This window comes from Gambusia affinis, linkage group LG02 (genome assembly GCF_019740435.1).
Source record: "Gambusia affinis linkage group LG02, SWU_Gaff_1.0, whole genome shotgun sequence".
Taxonomy (NCBI): Eukaryota; Metazoa; Chordata; class Actinopteri; order Cyprinodontiformes; family Poeciliidae; genus Gambusia; species Gambusia affinis.
The window spans coordinates 22,889,080-22,911,956 of NC_057869.1; the positions used below are offsets into that span (position 1 = coordinate 22,889,080).

The 22,877-nt window shown below is 39.7% G+C and overlaps 2 protein-coding genes across 5 annotated transcripts; one reads left to right on the forward strand and one right to left on the reverse strand.

The window, feature by feature from the left end:
• The first annotated feature begins 945 nt into the window (after window positions 1-945).
• usp8 (ubiquitin specific peptidase 8) lies at window positions 946-16,026 on the forward strand. Of its 4 annotated transcripts, none has more exons than XR_006372357.1 (20): window positions 946-1,074; window positions 1,653-1,827; window positions 3,257-3,401; window positions 3,485-3,570; window positions 3,678-3,816; window positions 3,937-3,979; window positions 4,129-4,300; window positions 4,497-4,659; window positions 4,761-4,902; window positions 5,835-6,112; window positions 6,198-6,686; window positions 6,842-6,916; window positions 7,016-7,305; window positions 8,179-8,400; window positions 8,479-8,689; window positions 11,082-11,318; window positions 13,504-13,646; window positions 13,723-13,855; window positions 13,932-14,144; window positions 15,436-16,026. XR_006372357.1 is itself a non-coding variant. In XM_044134315.1 (19 exons), exons 2-19 carry the CDS (start codon window positions 1,724-1,726, stop codon window positions 14,088-14,090), a joined length of 3,216 nt encoding a protein of 1,071 aa, XP_043990250.1. In that variant the 5' UTR covers window positions 946-1,074; window positions 1,653-1,723; the 3' UTR covers window positions 14,091-16,026. The 4 variants fall into 4 exon arrangements, 2 of the variants coding, with proteins under 2 accessions (XP_043990250.1, XP_043990240.1); XR_006372358.1 differs by having other exon boundaries at window positions 6,198-6,671; XM_044134315.1 differs by having other exon boundaries at window positions 6,198-6,671; window positions 13,932-16,026.
• Window positions 15,532-22,178, reverse strand: LOC122841212 (putative ubiquitin carboxyl-terminal hydrolase 50). The gene is given in 8 exon segments (XM_044134333.1): window positions 15,532-15,696; window positions 17,388-17,517; window positions 18,947-19,089; window positions 19,168-19,368; window positions 19,826-20,021; window positions 20,093-20,308; window positions 21,620-21,728; window positions 21,731-22,178. Coding segments are annotated over 8 exon segments (1,608 nt in total).
• Window positions 22,179-22,877: the final 699 nt, after the last annotated feature.

Consider the following 22,877-nt stretch of genomic DNA (forward strand, 5'->3'; position numbering starts at 1 on the left):
TAAGTTTAAAAAAAATACATTTACACAACACTGCAGGTGCTTAAGTCACATTGTAAGCCAAGTGATCCTTCAAGAAAAGTATCCACCTGAAAATATTAATGTTAGCAAAACTTAAATTGAAAGGTGAACAGACTAGGGAAATATTATTTTAGGACAAATTCTTAAGGGGTCATTCTTTTAAAGCTACATAAATGCCAATAAGTTTCTAAATTGAATAATGTTGATTAGGAAAGTATTTTATTTGTTTGTTCTGTTTAATTAATGGGGTTTGCCTCATTGCTCATAAATATGGGGGCAAGAAAAAAAACCCCACCAAATACTGTTAGCTAAAAGGTTTATTTTAAGTTTTACTCCTACTGTTCAAAGGCTTAAAAATCAGTTGGATTATAATATTTTGGTATGCTTTTCCTTTTGTAAATGGCTGCGTTCAGATATGCAGCTGGAATATGGTTATAAAATAATGACTGGAAAAACTGTCTAAACATGATGGTATTGTTAAAAAAATTATTTCAAACTACAAAGTGAAGAAATTTCACTGCAAAGTGTGAACGAAATTAATTAAAATAAATTGAAATACAAATTAACAGTTAATAACTGCTCCAGCTGCATCATTGGCATTACATCATATCACCTTTTTCTTTCAATAATTTGGTTATCCTTGCTTTTTTGCTTGCTTCACTGAGTTTATATAGTAGGTTTTAAAGGACAAAGTGCAAGTGTCTGTGAGACTCGTCTGTTCTGCAGGGTAAGCCTTTTCTACCACACAGTACCTTAGTTAATATGCATTTTTTGTTTCGATGAAAGAATATGGTTTTATTGGTATTATTATTATTATTATTATTATTATCACAAGGCGATAGTTCAGAAAACTGGGCGTCTTTTTTTTTCTTTTTTCTTTTTTCTTTTTACGCTCCAGTCCAGTTGGTGGCGGTATTGAGTTGCCAAGCTGATTATAAACAATAACAGTCTAATGCTAAGAAGAAGAAGAAAGAGAAAGAGGAGGAAGCGGAACAAGAAATCAGAAATCAGCTGTCAAAAAAGTAGCTTAAATGTAATCAGCAGGTCGGAGAAAAGGTAATTTGTCTTGGAGCGAATTTTAGTAAACAGCTCTTGCTACGTATTTTATTGTAAAAAAAAAAAAAAAACCCGGGAAAACCTATAGGCGTCGCGTTGAATTCAGTTGTAGCTGTGAATGTCAGAGCACCAATTGTTGGGTAGTGCGCTATTCCACAACGCAACATGCTAACGCAGCTAGGCAGCTAACTAGGAAGACAACAACAAGTTCACATTTTATTACCTAAACGGTTCATTTATGAATAAAGGAGTTGGTGCGTACAATTTACAGTGCAAGCCCTCTTTAGTACTCCGTCGGCTTAGGTTTGGCTATAATATTAGAAGAAGTTGTCTTAGCTAACGTTAGCGAAAACAACTTTATGTTGTTGTCTACAGCTAACTAAAGCTAGCCAACACGATTATAGTGAAAGTAACATTTACGGTTAAAAATGATACTACATGGAAACCAAGTTGAATATATTTCGCCCGAATTGTGTTTTATCGTAATGACATTTTTTTTTTAATGTAAGCACATTTTTTTATCTTCACACGAATACTGGTTTTTGTATTCCTTTAATTTTTGCTTCTCATGTGTTTAGAGATGTCCAGAGGTTGTGTAAGACACTGACTGGTCATCGGCTTGTGAGCTCTGAACTCATCACCTACCAAGATGCCTGCAGTCTCCACAGGGGCCAAGGAGTTGTATTTATCCACATCTCTTGGTGACCTCAACAAAAAAGCTGAAATTAAGCCAGACAAAACGAGCACCAGAAGGTAATAATGTTTACATTCATTAACCAACCCAGTGTGAAAAAGAAATACTAACTTGCAAAAGTTTTCTTTTTTTTATATATATATTCATATTTACTCTCAATCATTTCTAAAAGTGAATGTAATTGAGAATTTTAATTAAAAAAGTAAAATAAATATATAGATACATTACACACAGATTGACACATTTGAAGTATTTATTTATTTAGTTATTTATTTAGTTATTTAGTAAAACCCATGTACCTTTTTTGTGTCTGGAATAAAGATATGATGATGATGATGATGATGACTAAATTCTCCTTGAGTATAGATTGGCACATAAATGCAGCATAGACTGAAGGCAGTCCGGCTGTGACTGATGAGGTGTTGAGGAACCTCAGATTGGTTTAGTGGCCCTCATCAGCTTGCTTGCCTTTTTTTTGTTTTGTTTGATGTCTCTTGCTTTTACCTCTACCCAATCGAGTCTCTACAGGCTTTAGGTCAGGAAATTTGCCGGTCAACCAGGCAAAGTAATGCCATTATCATTAAACGGAAATGGTTCTTGTAGCATTGTGGGCAGGTGCCAAGGAGAATGAAATCAGCATCTCCATAAAGTTTGCGAGCAGAGGGAAGCAGGAAGTGCTCTGAAATTTCCAGGCTGAATTTGGAGCCGATAGAACCTGCTGGTGGACCAACAGCAGCAGATGACACGGCTCCCAGAGCATCACTGGCTAGCTTCCCACTTAGCTTAGATTGTGTGCCTCTCCACTCTTCTTTCAGATTCTGAGACCTTGATTTCAAAATGAAAGGCAAAATTTGACTTTATTAAAAAGATTAGAACCACTAAGCAACAGTTAATTCTTCTTTCTGTATATATGTAAACTAGGTGCTTCAGTCCTCACGTTTCCTGTTTCAGGAGTGGCATGAAGAACTCAACAGTCATAGCTCATGTTTTGTATACGTCTGTGTTTGATAACTCTTGAGGCTCTGACTGCAGTGGTCAGCTCAAGACCTGAGTGGGCGTTGGTACACATTATTAGATGTGGTTTCTTCTTCTGCTTGTGCTGCTTTTTCTGCCATAGTTTTTTCTTTCTGCTCACCTTTCTTTATATTCTTGGATAGTTCATTTTTTTGGAAGTCAGCTGCTTTGGCAGTGATATTTTGTGACTAGTCTGTCTTGATGTCAGACTGTCCAGTCTGCAGTCTTCTCATGATTGTGTTGGCCATAACACAAAATAACATATTAGAGTAATGAATATCACCTTGTAAACAAACCCTCTCTACATTCTGTTTTACTATTTTGTATCTCTTTATTTAATTTGTCCAGGATTTCTAAGTTAAATCAGTTTCACCTCTTAAATTGAATTAATGAAGTAATTGAATTACTGAAATAAATGAACTTTTTGGTGTTTTATTTTAGTAAAGGTTCTCTTTCTTCTTTTCTCTGCTGCAGCTATGTTCAGAGTGCCTGCAAACTGTTCAAGGCGGCAGAGGAGTGTCGTCTCGACAGGGATGAGGAGAAAGCTTATGTGCTGTACATGAAGTACTTGACGGTTTATGACATCATTAAGAAAAGGCCAGATTTCAAGCAGCAACCGGTATGACAACTTTGATTTGAAGTGACTAATTTAATAACGTTATCTCGATTAAGGCATTTTTTTTTCTGTTTTGAATTGTTTAGGACTATTACATGACTATGCTTGGAGCAAATAGCTTTAAGAAAGCCATTGAAGAAGCCGAGAAGCTGTCTGAAAGCCTTAAACTCAGGTTAGAGGTTGTGCTCGTCTCAGATCGCACATAGTCTGGTCATGCTTTAAGATTGCACGTAAGGAGTTATGTTTTATTAATTCAAGTTGGTTTTATATTTCACTTAGGTATGAGGAAGTTGAGGTGCGGAAAAAGCTTGAGGAGAAGGAGCGATTAGAAGAGAAGAAGAAAAGGGAGGAAGTAACGGAGAAAGATGGTCGAAATTCTCCAAAAGCCTCAAATATAAACAAGAAGGACAGCAAAAAGGTGAACAAATCAACGACTCTGCATTTTGCATCAGAAAGTGAAACCTGAATACAAAAATGTTTAAAATCCTGTTATTATACTAATGAGAGAATTTATTTTGTGTGTGTGTGTGTGTGTAAGGTGAAAGGAGAGCAGAATGAACTAAAAAGTGTCGTCACTAAAGGTAAATTACACAAAAGACAAATCACAAAGTGACTGCTGTGAAATCTTGCTGCTTGTACTTCTTTGATGCTTCGTGCTGATTGAGCTTCTCTGGGTTTTGAAAAGGTTTGCACAGCCTGATATAAAATATGGTTTGCTTTTCCATTTTAGCTGCACAACCAGCAGGTGGCATCACAGCTGAGATACTTTTTAACATGATGAAGGATCAGACCATATCATTACTGGTGATGGATGCTCGCAGCCACAGAGACTACGAGGAGTCTCACATTCAGGTCCCGGCTCAGACCTGCATCAGTGTGCCGGAGGAGGCCGTCAGCCCAGGGTGAGAGACGACACTCCGCTTTATTTATTCAGCGTCAAGCCACAAAAAGAGTCATATTTGGGGTGAAAGACAGGTCCAATTCATAAATGTACAATAAAATAATTTTACACATGAAATCGATTTGTGAAAAGATTTATATTTTCTGTATGTCTCAGTTCAGTGTGGCGTCTTAGTCTGTTTTGTTGCAACTTTTCAGAATCACTGTGACTCTGATTGAGGCGAAGTTGCCTGACGCGTCTAAAGATCACTGGAGACGGCGAGGAGTTGTTGACTACGTGGTTCTGCTCGACTGGTTTAGTTCTGCATCTGACCTTAAATTAGGCACCACCTTGATGAGTCTAAAAGACGCCATTTATAAGGTAATTGTGTCTTTCCTGCCTTGTGGATTTTGTTCTGTTATGTCCGAATGAGGAGATTATTTTTATAGTGTTACCAATGATTTTCTAACACTTTTTCACAGTGGGACAGCTTAACCATTATGCGTAGTGAGCCACTGGTGCTGGAGGGGGGCTATGAGAATTGGCTGCTGTTTTATCCAATGTATACGACCAACGCTAAAGTCCGACCGCCGAGGCAAACAATCACCAACAGCCTACCACAGCGTGAGTATCACCAGCCCTACGTTTACAGAAACAACTAAACTTCAGTGTTGTTTCTGACAACATTCATTCAGTGATTGTTTTTACAAAATCTGGGTTGTGTTGTCAAAATTAAACCTGACTGGCATTACATCTGGAAACAAAAACTGGGTAAGAGGACATGAGTGCTTTCGTCATGAGCTACTGTCGTGTTCATGGGGATCAGCATCCGTTCAAAGAGGTCGTGAGCGTCATGTTTGGAAATCTTTGTTCTTGTTTTTGGTCGTCCTTTTTTGAGATAAGAGGCAGTAAAAATAGATAACGTCAGAACGAGTCATGGTAGTTTGGCCTTGGAACACCATCGCCTGGCTGTTTCTGCTTGTCCCTCTTTTTACTTTCATATCAGTAATACCTAACTTAGTTTAAGTACATGGAGCTGCGCTTATGGTTGAGGTTTACTGCTGAATCCATAAACACGATTTCAGATCTTAAACCAGAGTGACTGTCCCACACAGCTAGATTAATGACATAGCTATTCCCTTGGCTTGATATTACCTTCATAATGAACCATTCACTTGGCTCAGGTATGTTTTGAACGATAGGAAGATAAAACCATGCAGCTAGATCAAAGTATCAACTGATTGAGATCTTTAAGTGTAGACAAGCACAGTTATCAGATGTCCTGATAAGCTTCTCTTATCAGGACATCTGTTTGCAGGGATACAAAAATAAATATTGAAACTTGTGTAGTTAAAATACCTCCTTGCAACAAAATAGAAAGTTAAAGGATCAAACATCTACTGGATGAGACTTTTACAGTGATGTGTTCACTGGTCTCTAGCAGAGGCCGAGCTAATCACGGCTGATCACTGCAACAACGTTGCCATAGTTATTTAAGCACAATGAGTTATTAGTATTGCCATGCTTATGTTTGTTATATGCCATGTTTTGAACAGTGAACTTTAGCTACCCGTCTTTGGAGGAACCGAAGCCTTCGACTCCAACTCCACCTGAGCGAGAGATTTCACCTGAACCTCAGGAACCAGCAGCTCCTGCTCTGGTGAACGGCGTCTCACCCGCTGAGCCGCCAGCATCCAAAACCTCCGTGGTTGCCGACAGGTTGCCAGATACCGTTGACCTCCCGATTACAGTACCTACTAATTCTGGTTTGGACCTGAGTAAGAAGGATCCTGCAGTCAGCCAGTCGCCTACAACAGCCAGAGTTTTCCCCCAGGTAATTCATCCATTCTGGAAACTTAAATTTTATTAAGTATTCCTTCAACTGTTGCTCATCAGATGTTTTCTTCTTCACGTTTCAGTACGACAGAGCCAAGAAACCGTCTGTCCCGGTGTCCGATCAAACCAAGAGCGGCCAGAACCGGTCTGCGATAGACTCAACTCAGAACGGCCCCATCATCCCTGATCGCTCAGCTAAACCTCCACTCAGCTCTGGCGGTTCTCTGTCCAAAGACGAGCAACAACAGATACACTCCGAGGCGGTGGCCGTGATGGAGAAGGCCAAACAGGAACAGGAGAAACGCAACCAGGAGCGCCGCTTGGAAGAGGAGCGGCGGGAGAAGGAACAGAAGGAGAGGGAGGAAAGTGAGAAGAGGAAGAAGGAGGAAGAGGAGAAAAGACATCAGGAGAAGAAGAGACTTGAAAGGCAGACGGCAGAGGAAGAGGAAGACAAAGAGAAGAAGGTGTGGGATGACAGAGAGCGGAAAGGGAAAGAACAAAACCCGGACACGCCTTCGAAGAGCATGTCTCTGGATTCTCCTGCTCCCAACCATATTGTGAGTGAAATCAAGGTGAGACATCTTTGCTTTGTTTGGTGATTTCTTTTCAAGGGCAAAGCTGGAGAAACAGAATGACTTTTTACATTTTGGATTTTATTAATGGGGGGAATCTACCTTATTGCCCACATTGATCGCAGCCTTTATGTGAATGTTTGTTTGGTTCACAGAGGGAGCCTCTGACTAGAGCAAGGAGTGAGGAGATGGGTAGGAGTGTGCCAGGCCTCCCTGATGGTTGGATGAAGGTATCACTTTAAGTCTTGTCAACTAAAATGTCCATTTATTTGACCATAAGTGTTGCCTATTTCAACCCAAACACTTCCTTCCCTCCTGTTTCCGGTTAGTTTTTGGACACAGTGACTGGGACCTACAGATACTACCACTCCCCTACAAACCGCGTCCACCTTTACCCTCCTGAGGTCACCGTCCCTCAGACCCCACCGTCCACCCCGCCGACCGCCAAACCTCGGTCCCAGAAGCCCGCCGAGCCCGACGCGAGCCACGAGCGAGAGCGGGAACAGTCCAAACTGAAACGTTCCTACTCTTCTCCGGACATTAGCCAGGAAGTGAGCGAGGAGGCGCAGAAAAAGGCGACCGCTGCTGCAGTCATACCCACCATCAACAGAGAAACCAAGTAAGGAACACTTTTGTTTTTTAGTTTTTCTCTGTTTGGTTTTTCTTAGAGCTAAATTGATCTGTGATAGATTTCTTAACAGGTAATTATTAATAATTCAGTTCAGTTTAATATACATATACTTTTTATTTAGTCTCTTTTCTTTGAGCCTTTTGTTTTTGCCTCTGTGAAGCAGAGATACTATTGTACACAGAGTGAGAAGCTGTTTTCATGAGGTAGCATCATGCAAATCTTGTTTAGTTGGAACTCCTGTATTTGCATCCTCTTGCACTTGTTTCTGCCCGTTTGTCCTTAACTTGGCTTTTAATAAAGGAAACTTAAAAGTTTGTAACATAATTGTTGCTGTAAGGGGTTAATTTATCTAGGAAGATTTACCCATTTGGAAGTATAGGTAGATTGGAAGTACCTTTTTTTGTTGAATAAGGGTTTGTGCTACTGAAAAACAAATATTCAGCCAATTAGTAAATTTTGAAGGAGTCCTAAGTGACATTTGTGGGCCTGCAGATCCAAAAGGACCTTGAATGCATCACTTTAAAGTGGTGAGTTACTCTTTGGATCAAGTTGGGCTCAATTTACTTTAGAATTACTAATGCAAATTGGAATGCAAGTATACTTTAAAATAAAGCTGATTATATGAAATAAAAGCACTTTGGGGCTTTAAGGAACAGCAACATCATTGGTTATACTCTAGTAAACAATGTGAAGTAAAATAATAATAAAAATCACTGGGAATTTATCTTGTAGGTGTGCTATAATAGTCTGTTTGACAAAAATCCCATTGTTTTTAATCAGCTTTTTCTGCATCTTTGTCTCGCTGTTCCAGGATAGCAAAAGGTCTACTCTCTGTTAAACTGGCCATTCTTTCTCTCCCAGACCTCCCAGTGTGAAGGTTTACTCTAAAGTGGAGAGCGTGCGGCCGTCTGCGGCTAAGCTTCGCAACCTGAATCCCTCCTTCGGAGGCTTGGGCGCATCGCTGACTGGCCTTCGAAACCTAGGAAACACCTGCTACATGAACTCCATCCTGCAGTGTCTCTGCAACACTCCTCGCATGGCCGATTACTTCAATAACAACTTTTACCTGGAAGACATCAACAGGTGAGGTCCTCGCCAGGCGGAACCCTGTGATTCGGTGTAAAACGGTCTGAGTACATCTCCGTTACCGCTGTCTGCCAGGTCCAACATTCTTGGCCATAAAGGGGAGGTTGCAGAGGAGTTTGGAGTGATAATGAAAGCGCTGTGGGCCGGTCTGTACAAGTGCATCAGTCCGCGGGACTTCAAGAGCACCATAGGAAAGATCAATGATCAGTTTTCAGGCTGTGACCAGCAGGACTCCCAGGAGCTGCTGCTGTTCCTGATGGACGGCCTGCATGAAGACCTCAACAAGGTGGGGCACACGCTTTCATTTAATACCAGCATGGAGCTTCCTGTGTATTTAAAAGATAAACGTTCATGGCAGGATGCGCTCTTTCTGAGTTAACATTTGGTTCAAAAGTATTCATTTAAATTAGTTGGATTAATCTTGATTAATGGATGATTGAAAGAATCAACTAATTTTGAAATCAATCATTAATTGGAGTTTACCGACTCAAAAATAAGCCTCTTCCTGAAAAAACTCTGAGCAGTAATTAAGCCAAAACTGTACAAAAAATAAATACATTCGGCTTTTATGATAAAAATTTTATTTGTTTTGCCCAGAACTCCCCAAATTCTGTAAAATACTCCAATTAAGCATCTTCTGGCCTCCAGGCACTAATTGGTTAATTAAAAAAATAGTCAGCAGTTCAGCCCTTCACTGAATTTACAAGTAAAGCAGAAAGAGTTTCTTTATTTAAGTACTTTAGTATTTATTTACCTGCAGATGTGTCCTTTGCTTTGCTATTACATTTTAGGAAATAAATGTTTTTCTTACTTGGAAAAGGGAATTGAATTCTTATTTTCTTGTTTTAGATATTTTTTTATATTGTGTACAGTAAGCATAGGTGGTTAAAGAAGATGCTATTTTTAAATTTGATTAATCGTCTTAATTTAAATCATGACTTACCTAATTCTTCTACACCTGTATGCTTTTGCTAATGTGTCTGGAAACAAGTTAAAAGCATAAGTCAGTTATCATTTCCTTTCTTTCCTCCTTTCTTTCTGTTTTTTTTTTTTTTTTTTCATTTATTTATTTTTCACCGGGTATCATTTTGATGGAAATTTAGAGAGTAAGTAAAGAGCTGTGTGTTTCTGGTCCTCCTGCAGGAGTGTGAATGTGCCGTGTCTACATCTGTCCAGTCCGATGCTCTTTCAGAACCTCTGTGCATGTAGACCCAAATCATGTTCATTGCCTGCATCTGATTGTTTTTTTTTTGTTTTGTTTTTTACCAGATTCATGTGCATTCGAATAAAGAAAAAGGTCTAGATAAAATTCTTGAGAGAGCAAACAAAAGTTCTCCAGTTTCATTCCTAAATCTGTTGGGTTTTTTTAATTCCATAAATAACTCAAGACCTAATATTTCTAAACACTTGTTCTCAAAGCCAGTTTTTAATCAGATCTGTTCATTAGAAGCTCGGTCTAGTTCTGTGACGACAGTGAATCCTGACGTCGGCTTTGATTTGAAAGATAATGTAGTGAAAACTTTGGATCAGTCAGGAAAGTGCATCTCTCATAACCCAATCTCCATTCCATCACGTTCCTCTTGTGTGATGTCCAGACCATCTTCCATCAGGTTGGCCCAGTTCAGGGTCCGTTTGACTCTTTCTGAGATTTTAAATCATTCAACAACAATTTTTTTTAATGATATTCGTAACACTGCCACTTGAACCACCTTGCAAAAGTACTAATATTCCTTCAACTTCATCATGTTGTTGCTGCGTAGCAGCCAGAAACTTCAGTGTATTTTATTGTAACTTTGTGATAAATCAACACAGATTGGTGCGTACTGCAGTTGTGAAGTGGAAGGAACGAGACACGATTAATGTCCTAGAGTTCTGAGATGAGAGTTTAGAACTTAGGTAAATAAATTATTTCATTTACAGATGGCAGTAAAAGGAAAAATAGAAACCCATAATACACATTTGTAAATATATATATATATATATATATATAAAAAGTGAAGTTATGCATTTTCCTTATAATTCAGTTACTTTGTGTTCATTATTCCTATGAAATCAGAATAAAATATACTGAAGTTTGTGGCTGTGCAACAAAATGTAAAAGGTTCAAGGGGTGGCATTACTTTTGCAGGGCACTGGATAATTTCCTGCCCTTTCATGGTTGGATTGATCTCGTTGAGCTGCATACTGATGGAGCTTACAACACTGCCTGACCAAAATTTAAACTATACATTTACATTTTCCTAAAACTACCACATATATAATTACAAGTTAAATTGATCACACGTTAATATACTTTTTTTTTTTTTTTTTATTATGGTTATGGCATGTTGACAAAATGGAGTAGTTTCACTAAGCTTGCATTTATGTATTTTCCAGCAGACGTTGGATTGTTGATGTTAGTTCATTAGCAGTAACTCAAAAGATTCACTCATTTTTATCTCATGCATTTGAGAAATCAACACTTTGCAGCACAGGCACAACAGCCTGTTTGTTTAATTAGATGTGATGGTTCTTTATTTTTGGCCAGGCAGTGTATAATATATATAAGCAGGAAGTTCTTTGGGTCTTTTCTGACAGCTTTAGATGAACCATGAAGGCATGTGTTACTAACCCAACATGCAGCGGTTTGCCGTGTGCCACTAAGGTCTTTTTTTTTTTTCTTGCCTCTCTGTTGTCAGGCCGACAACAGGAAGCGGTACAAGGAGGAAGAAAACGACCACCTGGACGACCAGAACGCGGCCAACGTGGCCTGGAACAAGCACAAGCTGCTGAACGAGTCCATCATCGTGGCGCTGTTCCAGGGTCAGTTCAAGTCCACGGTCCAGTGTCTGACCTGCCATCGCAAATCACGCACCTTTGAGACCTTCATGTACCTGTCGCTGCCTCTGGCCTCCACCAGCAAGTGCTCCCTGCAGGTCAGTCACCACATGAACGCAGCGCTGGGAGTTTTCTCTCTAACAACTGCAAAGTAGTTTGTTTTTAAAATGATTTTCTGCTAATGCTTAAGTTGAGCAAACTAATTAGATTGTCTGTTTACTTGTTCTACTCAGGTTTTGTGAAGGACAGCCATGTCAAACATTTTAAACGTTTTCCAAAGTATTGCTCTTTGTTTTGAAGCACCTTTCAGCATTTTTCAGCATTCTGTTTTCGTTGGTTTGATCAAACTTGCTAAGTTCTCCATTTTTATCTCAGTAAAAACATGTCTTGTCCCTAAACTGTTTCTTTTGAGCCCCCAGATTCTCTGTTGGGTCTGTCTGCATTCTAGATTTAATTTTCTACCCAGGAAGATTTTAGATTTATGATCATACTCGCCTCAAAGCTTGGGGTTAAACTCATTGGTATTTCAACCGTCATTAACATAAAACCTCAGTTCAGTCTGAAGAATCATGGCCGGCCCAAGGGATAAGCAAACTAAGCAGCTTGATGACATTTGATAACAATAATTAAAACTTCTCAATGTTTGACATTGTCTAGCTTTATAGTTTTACATCAGGCTACATGGCTGCTGCGTTTATATATCAATGAGCTGCTCTAAGCTGTAGTTTGTCATATGTTGTTTGCTGCTGATCATTTATGTGGCTAAAACAAATATTATTTTTACGTCAACTATGTGAAACTAATGTTAAAATCATTTGAAGGCTCAGAATCAGTCCAGTACCGGTACCGGTCCACATTCTGAGGGGAGAAAGACTCACTTGGTATAAATTACATTTTTAGCTATTGGCGTAAACGCTTAAGAGAAATGAATTTAATCACAGAATGTCATGAATATGTGTGTAGAGCTGCACCGATTGCAGTTTTCTGGCCGATCCCCGGTTAGAGCCTGACCTGCTGATTTTGATTTTGGCTGATATAATTTTTTTTGTCTGAAATGTTGCTAAATATAGCAAGAAAGTTGGTGAGTTGGCAACAGTGGGATGAATATTGTTAACTGTAAACGTTCAGACCTGACCTGGTGGGTCTGTCAGTCACTCCTCTCACTGCAGAGCAGAAGAGGACAGAGATGATTTATAAACCTTTGCTGACGAAGATTAGATTAGGGGATAAGATCAGCTTCACATGTAAGTATCAGCAGATCACGATCCACCAAAATTAAGGAAATCAGCACCCAGAAATCAACTGGTCAATAAATCAGTTGGCCAATAAATGTATCTTATATTATACATGTATATAATGTAAACAGCACTGCCAGAGATGCAATAGGTTTATAGCAGGTGTATGAATGATCTAATGATCAGACTGCTGATTGCAGCCAGTCCACATTGTTAGCAGAACTAAAGGGTCCCAAAACCACATTTCGCTTAGGGCCCCATGGAGTCTTGGGCCGGCCCTGTGAAGAATAGTAAGATCATACTGCTGCCACCTGGTGTTCATTTATGTACCAAGCACAACTTTTTAGAACAAGAGCAGTATTTAGTTTAATTTAACTCGCATCCCACCAGAAGGTTTGGGGGGATTATAGTCAGGTCTGGATGCTTGTCTTTTGGACCAGAAAATGGCTCCAGTGGGCTAAACTAGAGAATACAATAAGTTAAATGTAAATGAAATCCTACTGGGCAACTGGACTTCATTTCAAGTCCATCAGATTTATTATTATCGATGGCAGGTGAGACAGAGACTAAATGTTGGGACTAAATCACAAAGTGCCGGTTCAAGAGTGTATATAAATGTGCAATTATTTTAATCAAGCTTTGTTTTTTTTCCCTATTCTCTATTGTGGTATGTTGAAAACTGTTTAAAATAATTTTTTTGTTATGCTCTTTGCATTACAAAAAACGGGGTATGTTAGCATGGGTGTTTGACAGCCATTGGTTCCTGTCAGGCTCATACTCTGTTTTCCAAACCAGAATTTACAGTCGAGTTAAATTAAACATGATATTTGAGTATTTTTCATAACTATTTATGTTAATTATTCCACAATATACCTTTAAAACACAATTACCTAAAACTCTACATGGATATGAAATGGTTGGCTCACATATACAAAATGAACGTAGGAAGAGACAAAAAGGCAATTCATGCAGAATCTGGGTACAACGAGCAGCGCTAAAAGTTTTACTTTGACATTTCTCCAATATTTTTCTGCTCTCTTGTTGGCAGGATTGTCTGCGGTTGTTCTCTAAAGAGGAAAAGCTCACCGACAACAACAAGGTGTTCTGCAGACACTGCAAAGCCCACAGAGATTCCACCAAGAAGCTGGAGATCTGGAAGGTTCCTCCTATTGTCCTGGTTCACTTAAAACGGTCCGTCGTCGATGCAGGAGGCTATGAGCATTATGAGCAAATACAGACTTTTAACTCGTTTAACCTCCTTCTGCAGGTTCTCCTACGAAGGCCGATGGAGGCAAAAACTTCAAACGTCTGTCGATTTCCCTCTAGACAGTCTGGACCTGGCCCAGTATGTTATCGGGCCCAAGCAGAACCTGAGGAGATACAACCTTTATGCCGTGTCTGTGAGTAGGGACGAGGCCAAACTGCTTCAGCATGAGAAGTAAATCTCAATCTAACCTTCTTTCTTTTCCACTGCAGAATCACTACGGGGGCTTAGACGGCGGCCACTACACGGCCTATTGTAAGAACTCCCTCAAGCAGCGCTGGTACAAGTTCGACGACCACGAAGTGACGGAAATCTCCTCGTCTTCGGTCAAGTCGTCCGCAGCCTACATCCTGTTTTACTCCACCCTGTGATGCCGCCTCGAGACACGAGGAGCAACCGCACAGCAGCCACGCTTAAGCCTAGAGGTTATTTTCTTCTGCTCCGCGAAGAGCCTGGCGCGACGTTAGTTGTGGTTAATCGATCATGTATGGAGGACAAGGGGGGTCGCGGTCGATCGAGCCACTTTGGGATCATGACGAGTGAACGGTGGAGGCACTCTGTGCAGCGCGTCAGCAACTAGAGGACCCGTTAGCTGTTAAAACGATGCCACCTGTATACATCACTGATCATACGGAAGCTAAACCGATGCTCATGCTAATCTAACTTCTTTACCATAGTTGTTTTAGCGCCGACAGTCGATTCAGTCATTTCTGTTGCAGATAGCGGCAACTGCATACACAGGATTAACAGTTAGGTGCCGTGTACATTCTTAGCAATGCCGAGGTTGCACACTAAAGATGTTTCTGTGTAAATAATTTTGTCTCTTGACCAAATTGTTTGTTTTTTTTTTCCTTAAAAGTAGCAGCCAGTGAAACCATATAGGTGAGAACAGACTATTGGCTTCTGGGCTCTAACTATATAACCTTCTGCTGTTTGAAAGCAATAGGAGAGGCTGTGTGATCTTTTATTGAGATTAAGAGGAGGCCGGTTGTTGCTTGTTCATATTAACCCACATTCTTGCACATCCAATATGCAATCGCTTTAAGTTGATAACGTAAAACACATTATTTGGACAGCAGACCTTTATTTCCATCCCAGAATGCTTTAAATCGATGCTGATGCTGGGACTTCATCTGTCTCTCACTCCAGCCACTGCAGAACACTCAACATGTTCCTGTAGTTTTATATTTACCTTCAGATTTATCATATTCAAACACTATTAGGAGTATGACTTAATGGGAGGGATTATCTAGATCTTATCCATACATATATATTTTTTTGCATTATTTTGTTTTTGTTTACTGAGCCTGATGATATGAAGAACCGAGTGAATTTTCAGCGTTGGCTGCGTGACTCTTTGACCAAACGATTATGTGAGAAACAACAAACGAGAGTGATGTCGCTTCTTAATGGAGCCGAGATTTAAAGTTAAAAGGATTTAACTACTTCTGAGTAAACTTTTATGGCCTAGCATGAAACTATAATCAGTTTTTTTCTTCATTCAATCTTTTATTCTTAATTCTCTAAATACAAATTGTTTAACATGATTATATTAACCTCAAAACAACTTGTATGACTATTTATTAAAACTGCTTCAAATAAATTGTCTTTGCATTTTTTTCCCCCCAGTTTGCTCCACGATAAGATTATACATTGTGAATTTAAGCTGGTTTTTAAAAGTTGTTTTTTTGTTTTTTGTTTTTTTTCGTTCTATAGAGGAGCCAGCTGGAGAACAAGAAACAAGTTTTGCGTTTGTGTGGCAATGCGTTTTATTATCTGTCGCTGAGGATGGAGAACTCAGAGCTCTTGGACCTAGAAAGGCTTGCAGGTGTAGAACAGAATGTAAGCGTCTGGAGACTGAACGACGCTCCCGTGCACTTCCTTGACGAAGGAATCGTCAAACCAATGCCACGTCTCCAGCACCGAGTTGTAGCACAGAGCCGTGTAGTGACCCATGTCCAGGTTTCCTCTGTGGATCTGGAGAAAGAAAATGGAAAATTTGTCCTTTTATTTATTTATGTTTTCTTTTTTAGTTTTATTTTTGCTTTCCTTGTGTAGTTTCCAAACCAGCTTGAAAGTTGAATGTTCAATAAATTAGAACATGGGTTACAGTTTTTAAAATCAGATTAAAAGTAGCTTTTAAAAAAAATCATTACGCAGGTATTAAGCTTTTCATTAGACCCACATATCTGCTTTAAGATTTTTTTTTTATATATATATATTGGTCTGATCATTTAAATCTTGTCATGTTTCCATCAGCTGTAAGTAAGAAATCTTCATCAAAAGAAATAAAAGCTTTGAACGTCAGTCTGTGTGTAATCTACATCATGTTACTGAAGTACATCAACTTTTCATTAATTTATTGAATATGACCAACGACTGGAATAAAACTAAAATATAGACGGTCTTTTCCTTGTCTGGTAGTTTGTGATATTTGACAGATTTCCAAGTTTTGATGGGTTTGAGGGAAAATGTTTGCATGTTGACTTTTCAAGTTGAAAGGTTTTAGGGTTGATTCATATCTAGGTGCCATCATTTATCTTTGATATAGCAAGTCAAAGTGTTGTGTCAAAGTCACAACACTTTGTGATCTTGCATGTAGATGCATAATTCTAAGAACTATTTCAGAACTTTTTTTTTTGGCTCCAAACCTTGGAATGTGGTACAAATTACAAAGGAATATTTTAGAATTAATCTTAATAATTTAGAAATTAAGCAAAAGACATCACAGTGAAAGTGAATCTGTTTAATGCTCAATTGCAAGTTTTGGAAACTTTATTTCTACAAAGCCCCTTCTTGCAGCTGCAGCCTCCAGCCAAGCCCCCGTTTCACAGCGAACCCTTCACCCTCCCCATTCAGCTCCTCCAGACTAGCGGCAGCAGATATAAGCCAATGGTGGTAATGTCTGCTGGAGTTTCACAAGCTGCTTCTCAGTCCAGCGCTTCTAAGAATATTTGTTAACGGCATAAAGAGGAGCCATGTTGTGACGACATGCTGAAGGCGGAGTGTCAGAAAAAGCAGGAGCTTCTTAAAGAGGCAGACGCCCAATTTACAGGTGTCAAATTACATAGTCTAATTTATTTTAAGTTACATTTGAGACATCTACAGCATTTTTATAACAGATGAAGTAAACATCGTTCCTAGATTGTGCTATAAAATGTCACCACATAATACTGCTCCTTTAGTAAATAAATCTTTGACATATTCTCTCTAATTATTGAACCATTTAGAAAATGGAAATAATTTTGGTAATTCTAACTGACCTAAAACATAAGTTTGGTCTGATTTGACTTCAGAGAGCAATAAAGAAGACATGTGTAAATAATGGGATTCAACTGTATCTGTAATATAGTTTATATGAAACTGTCTATTTGTTAAACTGCATTACTCAATCAGTCCCAAATGTGACGTAGGCACATCTTTTTGTTCAGAGACGAGATGAGAGAAAGATGCAGCAGAGCAGCGCTGCCCGAAGTTGGGCCTCGAGGTCCTGCATGTTTTATTTACACCCTGCGTTACCTCCACCTCATCTTAGTGTTTCGATGTAGGCGTGATGAACCAGGAAGAGAACTGAAACATGCAGGATGCCGATCCCTTGAAGAAGGACTTTGAACACCAAGATAACATCAGTGATGCAGCTTATTGCAGTCTGTCGTCTGATCACTCACCACAACAGCATACAGATGGTAAGATGACCGTCTCCGCACCGAGCTGGACAGAAACGGAGTGATATCGAGCTCCATGGAGAACGACACATTGGCTGACAACTTGACCTGTTTCCTCCCCTTACAGCCAAACCTTTAAAGAAGATAATTATGTTGGATAAATAAAGACATTTACATTCCGCCTCCTACAGGGTGCTTGAGCCACTTTGTGAAACACTTAAAAAGGCACCATTATGTGTTTCCCAGTCACGTGCTGTCATTTTACAGCATAATCAAGTAACTGTGTTACCTTCAGTTGGTGTACAAATGCTATTTATATCAAATAGGACTTAAAAGAAATTTGACCGTGTCATTCCACGCCTTAAAATTGGACCACTGTCTTTTTAAAAAAGTCATGCTCTCCTTTCCGATGGTCTGTGTTAGAGCCATAAATAGGAAATATTTAAGTTATTTGTATGATGGTTTGTTTTTTATTTTAGTATATCTAGCAAGAAGACTGATATTTGTTCAGACTATTTTTATTGTGAAATTTAGTTTTATTTGGAAAGGCTTGCTTCCTGTTAAGCCATATATTGTATTAGATATTATTGACGGATTAGTTAGACACGGAGCAATACAGTTTTTGACCGTGTAAGCTGTTTTTCGTGTAAACTGATATGTTTTGGAAAAGGAAAAAGAAGAATTGAAAACTGATGTATCGTAATTTTTGTATTTTCATTTTTAGCTATATTTTTTACAGATAATTTTTTTGTTAAACTTCATGGTTTGCACACGTCCTTTACTTCCAGTCTAAGGAATGACACAGATATCGGATCTGTTGTCATAACAGCCTGCCTTCAGAAAGTCCTCACATCGCTCCTCTATTAATCCTTTAACAACGTTTTCACCAGCTGAGAAGCAGCGTCTATAATGAGCTCAGCACATGCGCAGTTCCTCCAGGTGTTTGCTAATTGCTGCTGACTAGTCTGAAGCAGCTGAGTGGGGAAGTTCGGTCCCACCTGGCGTTCAGCACAGCTTAATGGTTGCCACGGGAGACTAAAGGACTCCAGGTATGTTTTTGACGAGGGAATAATATTATAACATGATGTAAAGCTAAAAAAAAAAATAAAAAAATAAAAAAGAAATGTTGACTTTACATAATACTGCCCCTTTAACTAATGTCATCCCACTAGCCATTTTTACAGTCAAGGCCAATTCCAAAACCCGCACTTAGTGTCAATTTGAAGGTTTTGTGTTTTTCTTAAGTAGACCTTTAAACAGATTAAGAAAAGTACCATAAATAAATAAAAATTATAATAATAAAAAAAACAAAAACAAAATTTGTCTTTGAAACCTGGGTATTTCTTCGCTCTGGTCAAAGCAAACTTGTTGCTGAATAATTATTAAGGCAAAAATCGATCACAGAAGCTAATTATTTAAGCCCACTATTGTGTGAAGATTTTAATCCCCATTGGCTGCTGTTCTTCATGGATCAGCAGGTGAGATATTACATCCAATTTAACAAATTCAATAAGAACTTAAGAATTACAGCTGTAGCATTCTATGATGATGTTCTTACCCACCGTTTCAGGTGCAAAATGAGAATCTCTGGAGGTTTGTTCAGGAAAGTTTGCACTGTTGCTTCTCTTCTTCGGTCACAGTCTGAGCAGTCGCTCTGCTCGGCCCCAGTCAGGACTGACTCCTCGAAGAACAGGGATAAGCAATCCTGCACAGACACACAAACTGGATGAAGGTAAGGATGAACCACCAGGACCCAGAAGAGTACGAATCCGGTAAAATGTACCTGAATGGAGCACTTCTTCTTGTCGTTTGGGATGGGAAGGGACAGTATGGTGAAGGTTTGATGGTTGCGCGCCTCGTGGCCACAGTGGAGGAAGCTGGTCAGGTAGCTTAGTTGGCCTTCAAACAGATCCGAGACAATGGTGGACTCAGTTTTGGAGCTTCTGCTCTGATTCTTTCCTGGCTGTTTTCTTGACAAATGCATCTGATGTTTTGCAACCAAATGAACACAAATATGAACTGGGAAAAGGAGTACAAACTTGAAAAGTTGAGATGTTTTCTTAAAATGCAACCAAAACTTAAATCTATGCTACTACTACTACTACTACTACTACTACTACTACTACTACTACTACTACTACTACTACTAATAATAATAATAATAATAATAATAATAATAATAATAATAATAATATTGATACATTTTATTTGCATACCGCTTTTCTAAAAACTCAAGACACTTTACAGGAATCAAGCCAAATTGCAAACAAAGCATCAAACCAAATCATAAAAGGAAAAAAAAAATCTCTTAAATACACGGCATTAATCATACATTAAAAGTTGTGCTAATTAATTAGAAATTGTTTAATTGGATTATCCGTTTCAACGTTTAACGGACACGAGCAGAAATCAGTGTTTGCAGATGAGAGATTTTGATGCACCTTGCTTAAGTCTTCGTGCAGACCGTCCAGAAGGTGTAGCAGCAGTTCCTGTGCGTCTTGCTGGGTGTAGCTGTGATACTGGGGGAAGACGGAGGGCAGCGCAGACATGACTTGCACAGGGGAACAGCTGGTCCTACTCCCCTGCCACATCTCCTCCAGAAGCTGGATGAAAACCTCTGCGATCCTGGAGTCGCACCTGCACGAATGAAAGGTCAGATCACTGGGGGAAAACTCGTCTGAAGAGGTGGTGGGTGGCCCGCTGCGTACTTTGCCAGCTTTCTGCGTGTGTCCTGACTGAGGAGGTCTTCTACAAAGGGCATGGTTGAACAGAGACACTGCATCACAGCATTGAAGTAGCACGAATTGCCGACGTTGTCTAACCCAACAACTCCTGGTTTGCCCTGCTTGTTCGATGGCGTGCATTGCCTACTTCTCAGGTTGTAGCTCGTGCCCTCCATCTGAAAACAGCCATTTGTGTTTGACCTGCAGCATCACAGACAGAACATGCATCAGCCTTTTGCTTTGTTTTGTTAATCATGATCATTTTGGTTCTAAAGTGGGTGGGAAAAAAAAAAAAAAGCCTTCGTTTACCAGGCCAGACTCTTTTGGTTCCTGCCAGATCGAACGGTAGCCTGGTAACGGAGACATTACACCGGTTCTCAGCATTCTGCATCCACTCAGTTCAAAAGAAAACAAGCAGAATGCCACAAACCAATTCGTCTCAATCGTGGCAGTGCTCTCGTTTGAATGTGGTTCACTTGGAAATAGAAACAACAGTTTTGCTTTCAGGACAAAAGCAGCGAGTCCTCGAGAGGAAAATGTCACTTAGAGAAAGATCATCTTAATTTAATCCCTAATTTGCCTCTAAACTCTCCTGGATTTTTATTTATTTATTTATTTTTAAGTGGTGACTATTTTAAAACTTAAAAAGCATTACACAACTAAGAATTTGGTAATTTGATATGTATGGTTTTATAATTGGAAATCAGAAGATAAGATTTGATAATGCTATTTGATTTAGCTTATCATAATGGCACTTTTATTACTAGTTTCTCATAGAAACTCTTACATTTAGAAATTGTAAGTTAGTTTTGTCTTAAAATAAGACAAAGCTAACTTATTAGTAGATCTTTACTAGTAAGTTAAAAGGTAGGAGCTTCTTTTAAGTGAACGATTCTTGAATCTAGATTAAAATCTCCACTATAACATCAGAAAATGTATTTCTTTAAGTGAAAAATCTGCCAGTAGAATTGGTACTTTTTAAAATCAATATTAAATAATTATTGACTTAAAACAAGCTATTATGTTTTGCTGAAAGGTTGCTGGTAAGTTAGTTTTGTTTTATTTCAAGTGTACTGAGATATTTGCACTCAAATCTTGACAAAAACACTTGGTAAGATATGATGGTTTTTTTTGCAGCATTCTTTAAAATCTGAAAGCAAAAGTATTGATACAGTTCGTGGCAGCTAAAACAAAAAATCTTACGTTCCAACTATAGAGCCATTTTCTTGTGTGGATGTCTAACCAGGTAAAGTCTAACTAAGAAAGTATCCTGTTTCTTGTAAGGACAGGAGAAGACATGAAAATAGTCTTGAGGTTCCCAAGATATTTGACATTTCTCTTGAAAAAAAACATCTCAGATCTAGAAATTTTTTTTGGAAGAGATCATTTGAATGTATTGCTGACTGTAACGGACAGGAATCTGTCGTTTCACTAATACAAACGTTATAGAGATTCAATTATTGATAAAGAAAGGTTTTTACTCCTCTCGTGTAGCAAAGACTGCAATCAAACAAACGTGACTGACCTTTTGTGGTTCCCTGGTTGGAGCAGCAGTTCAGTCGTGGCAGGACGGGCACAGCCATGCTGCTGTCTGCGGCCAGCTGAGAGGCCGGAGCCCTGTGAACCCCGGCAGAGGAACCGTCCTGCCCGAGGCCCGTCTCTGCAGAGTGTGGAGCACAAACGTGTTGATGCAGACGGTGTGAAGGGCCGCCCAAAAGCCCGGCATGAACTCATCTGCCCCAGATCCACTCAGGTCTGACAGAGGGAGCAGAACAGGCCCACTCCAGCCCTGAAGGTGGGCTGTGAGTTCTGACTTTGACTCCTCTGAAGTTTTAGACGGAGATGAAGATGATGCCGGGGATATCGTTTGCTTTTTATCTGATGGTGGCAATTGAATTTTAATCTGTAATTCAGAGAGGATTGTTTTGAGTCTGCCCTCCATCCTCGCCGAGTTGTCCAGCTGAACAGTCCGGCCTTGGCCGCGGAAAGGTTCTACCAATCGTTTGACCACTTGCACAACTATGGGCGTGTTACTCTGAGTCTGCAGCTGCTCTGGAAAGTACAGGTACATGTTGCCGATGAAGCTGGAGTTTGAGTCACAGAGGAGGGCCAGATGAAGGGAGCAAAGACCGTGCTGGTGGGAGAGCGTGTATTTTTTCACCGCCAGTTTGGGACCAGGGTTGAGTAGAGTCTGGTAGCGGCAGGATAGCAGAAAGCAGAGAGAGTCTCCTGCTTGTCTTCTTGCTGCAGCCTGGTCAGAGACAGCAGGTGGGTGTGGATGCTGTTTCTCTTCAGGAGACCGTGCTGTCTGCCTAGTTTCAGGGTTAACTCAGATGCAAAGGTGCAGCTGTCCCCAAGAGACAAACCACTCTGCAGAACAATGGAGAACAACGTTAAAGCCTCACCGTACTCCCCGTCAGAGACAGAGATGATCCACTCCTTACTCGGGCTGTGTGGAAATCTCTGAGCTCCAGCCCTTGTTCCTGCAGATCTCCTAATCAGCTCCTGGATGGCTTCTACGTCCAGCGTTTCCAGGAAAAGTTCTCTGGCGGTGTAGTAAACCTGAAAACTGGGGCTCTTTCCCCTCTTTATGAGTGACTTCCATTTTTTGGGCCTGAAGATGTTTGGTAAGCAAACCCTGTCCCTCTGTAAATCTTCTTGCAGATCTCCATCCACTAGATGGCACTCCTTGGATGTCCAAACGCACTCCTTTACTGACAAACTGCTGGCCTTCATTTTTAGCCTCTTGATCCAAAATCACCTTAGCATT

Coding starts and splice junctions, on each gene's coding strand:
- usp8 (XM_044134305.1), top strand. CDS start 1,724: ATGCCTGCAGTCTCCACAGGGGCCAAGGAGTTGTATTTATCCACATCT. Junction 3,980..4,128: donor AAAAAGTGTCGTCACTAAAG/GTAAATTACACA, acceptor TTTCCATTTTAG/CTGCACAACCAGCAGGTGGC. Junction 8,401..8,478: donor TACCTGGAAGACATCAACAG/GTGAGGTCCTCG, acceptor GCTGTCTGCCAG/GTCCAACATTCTTGGCCATA.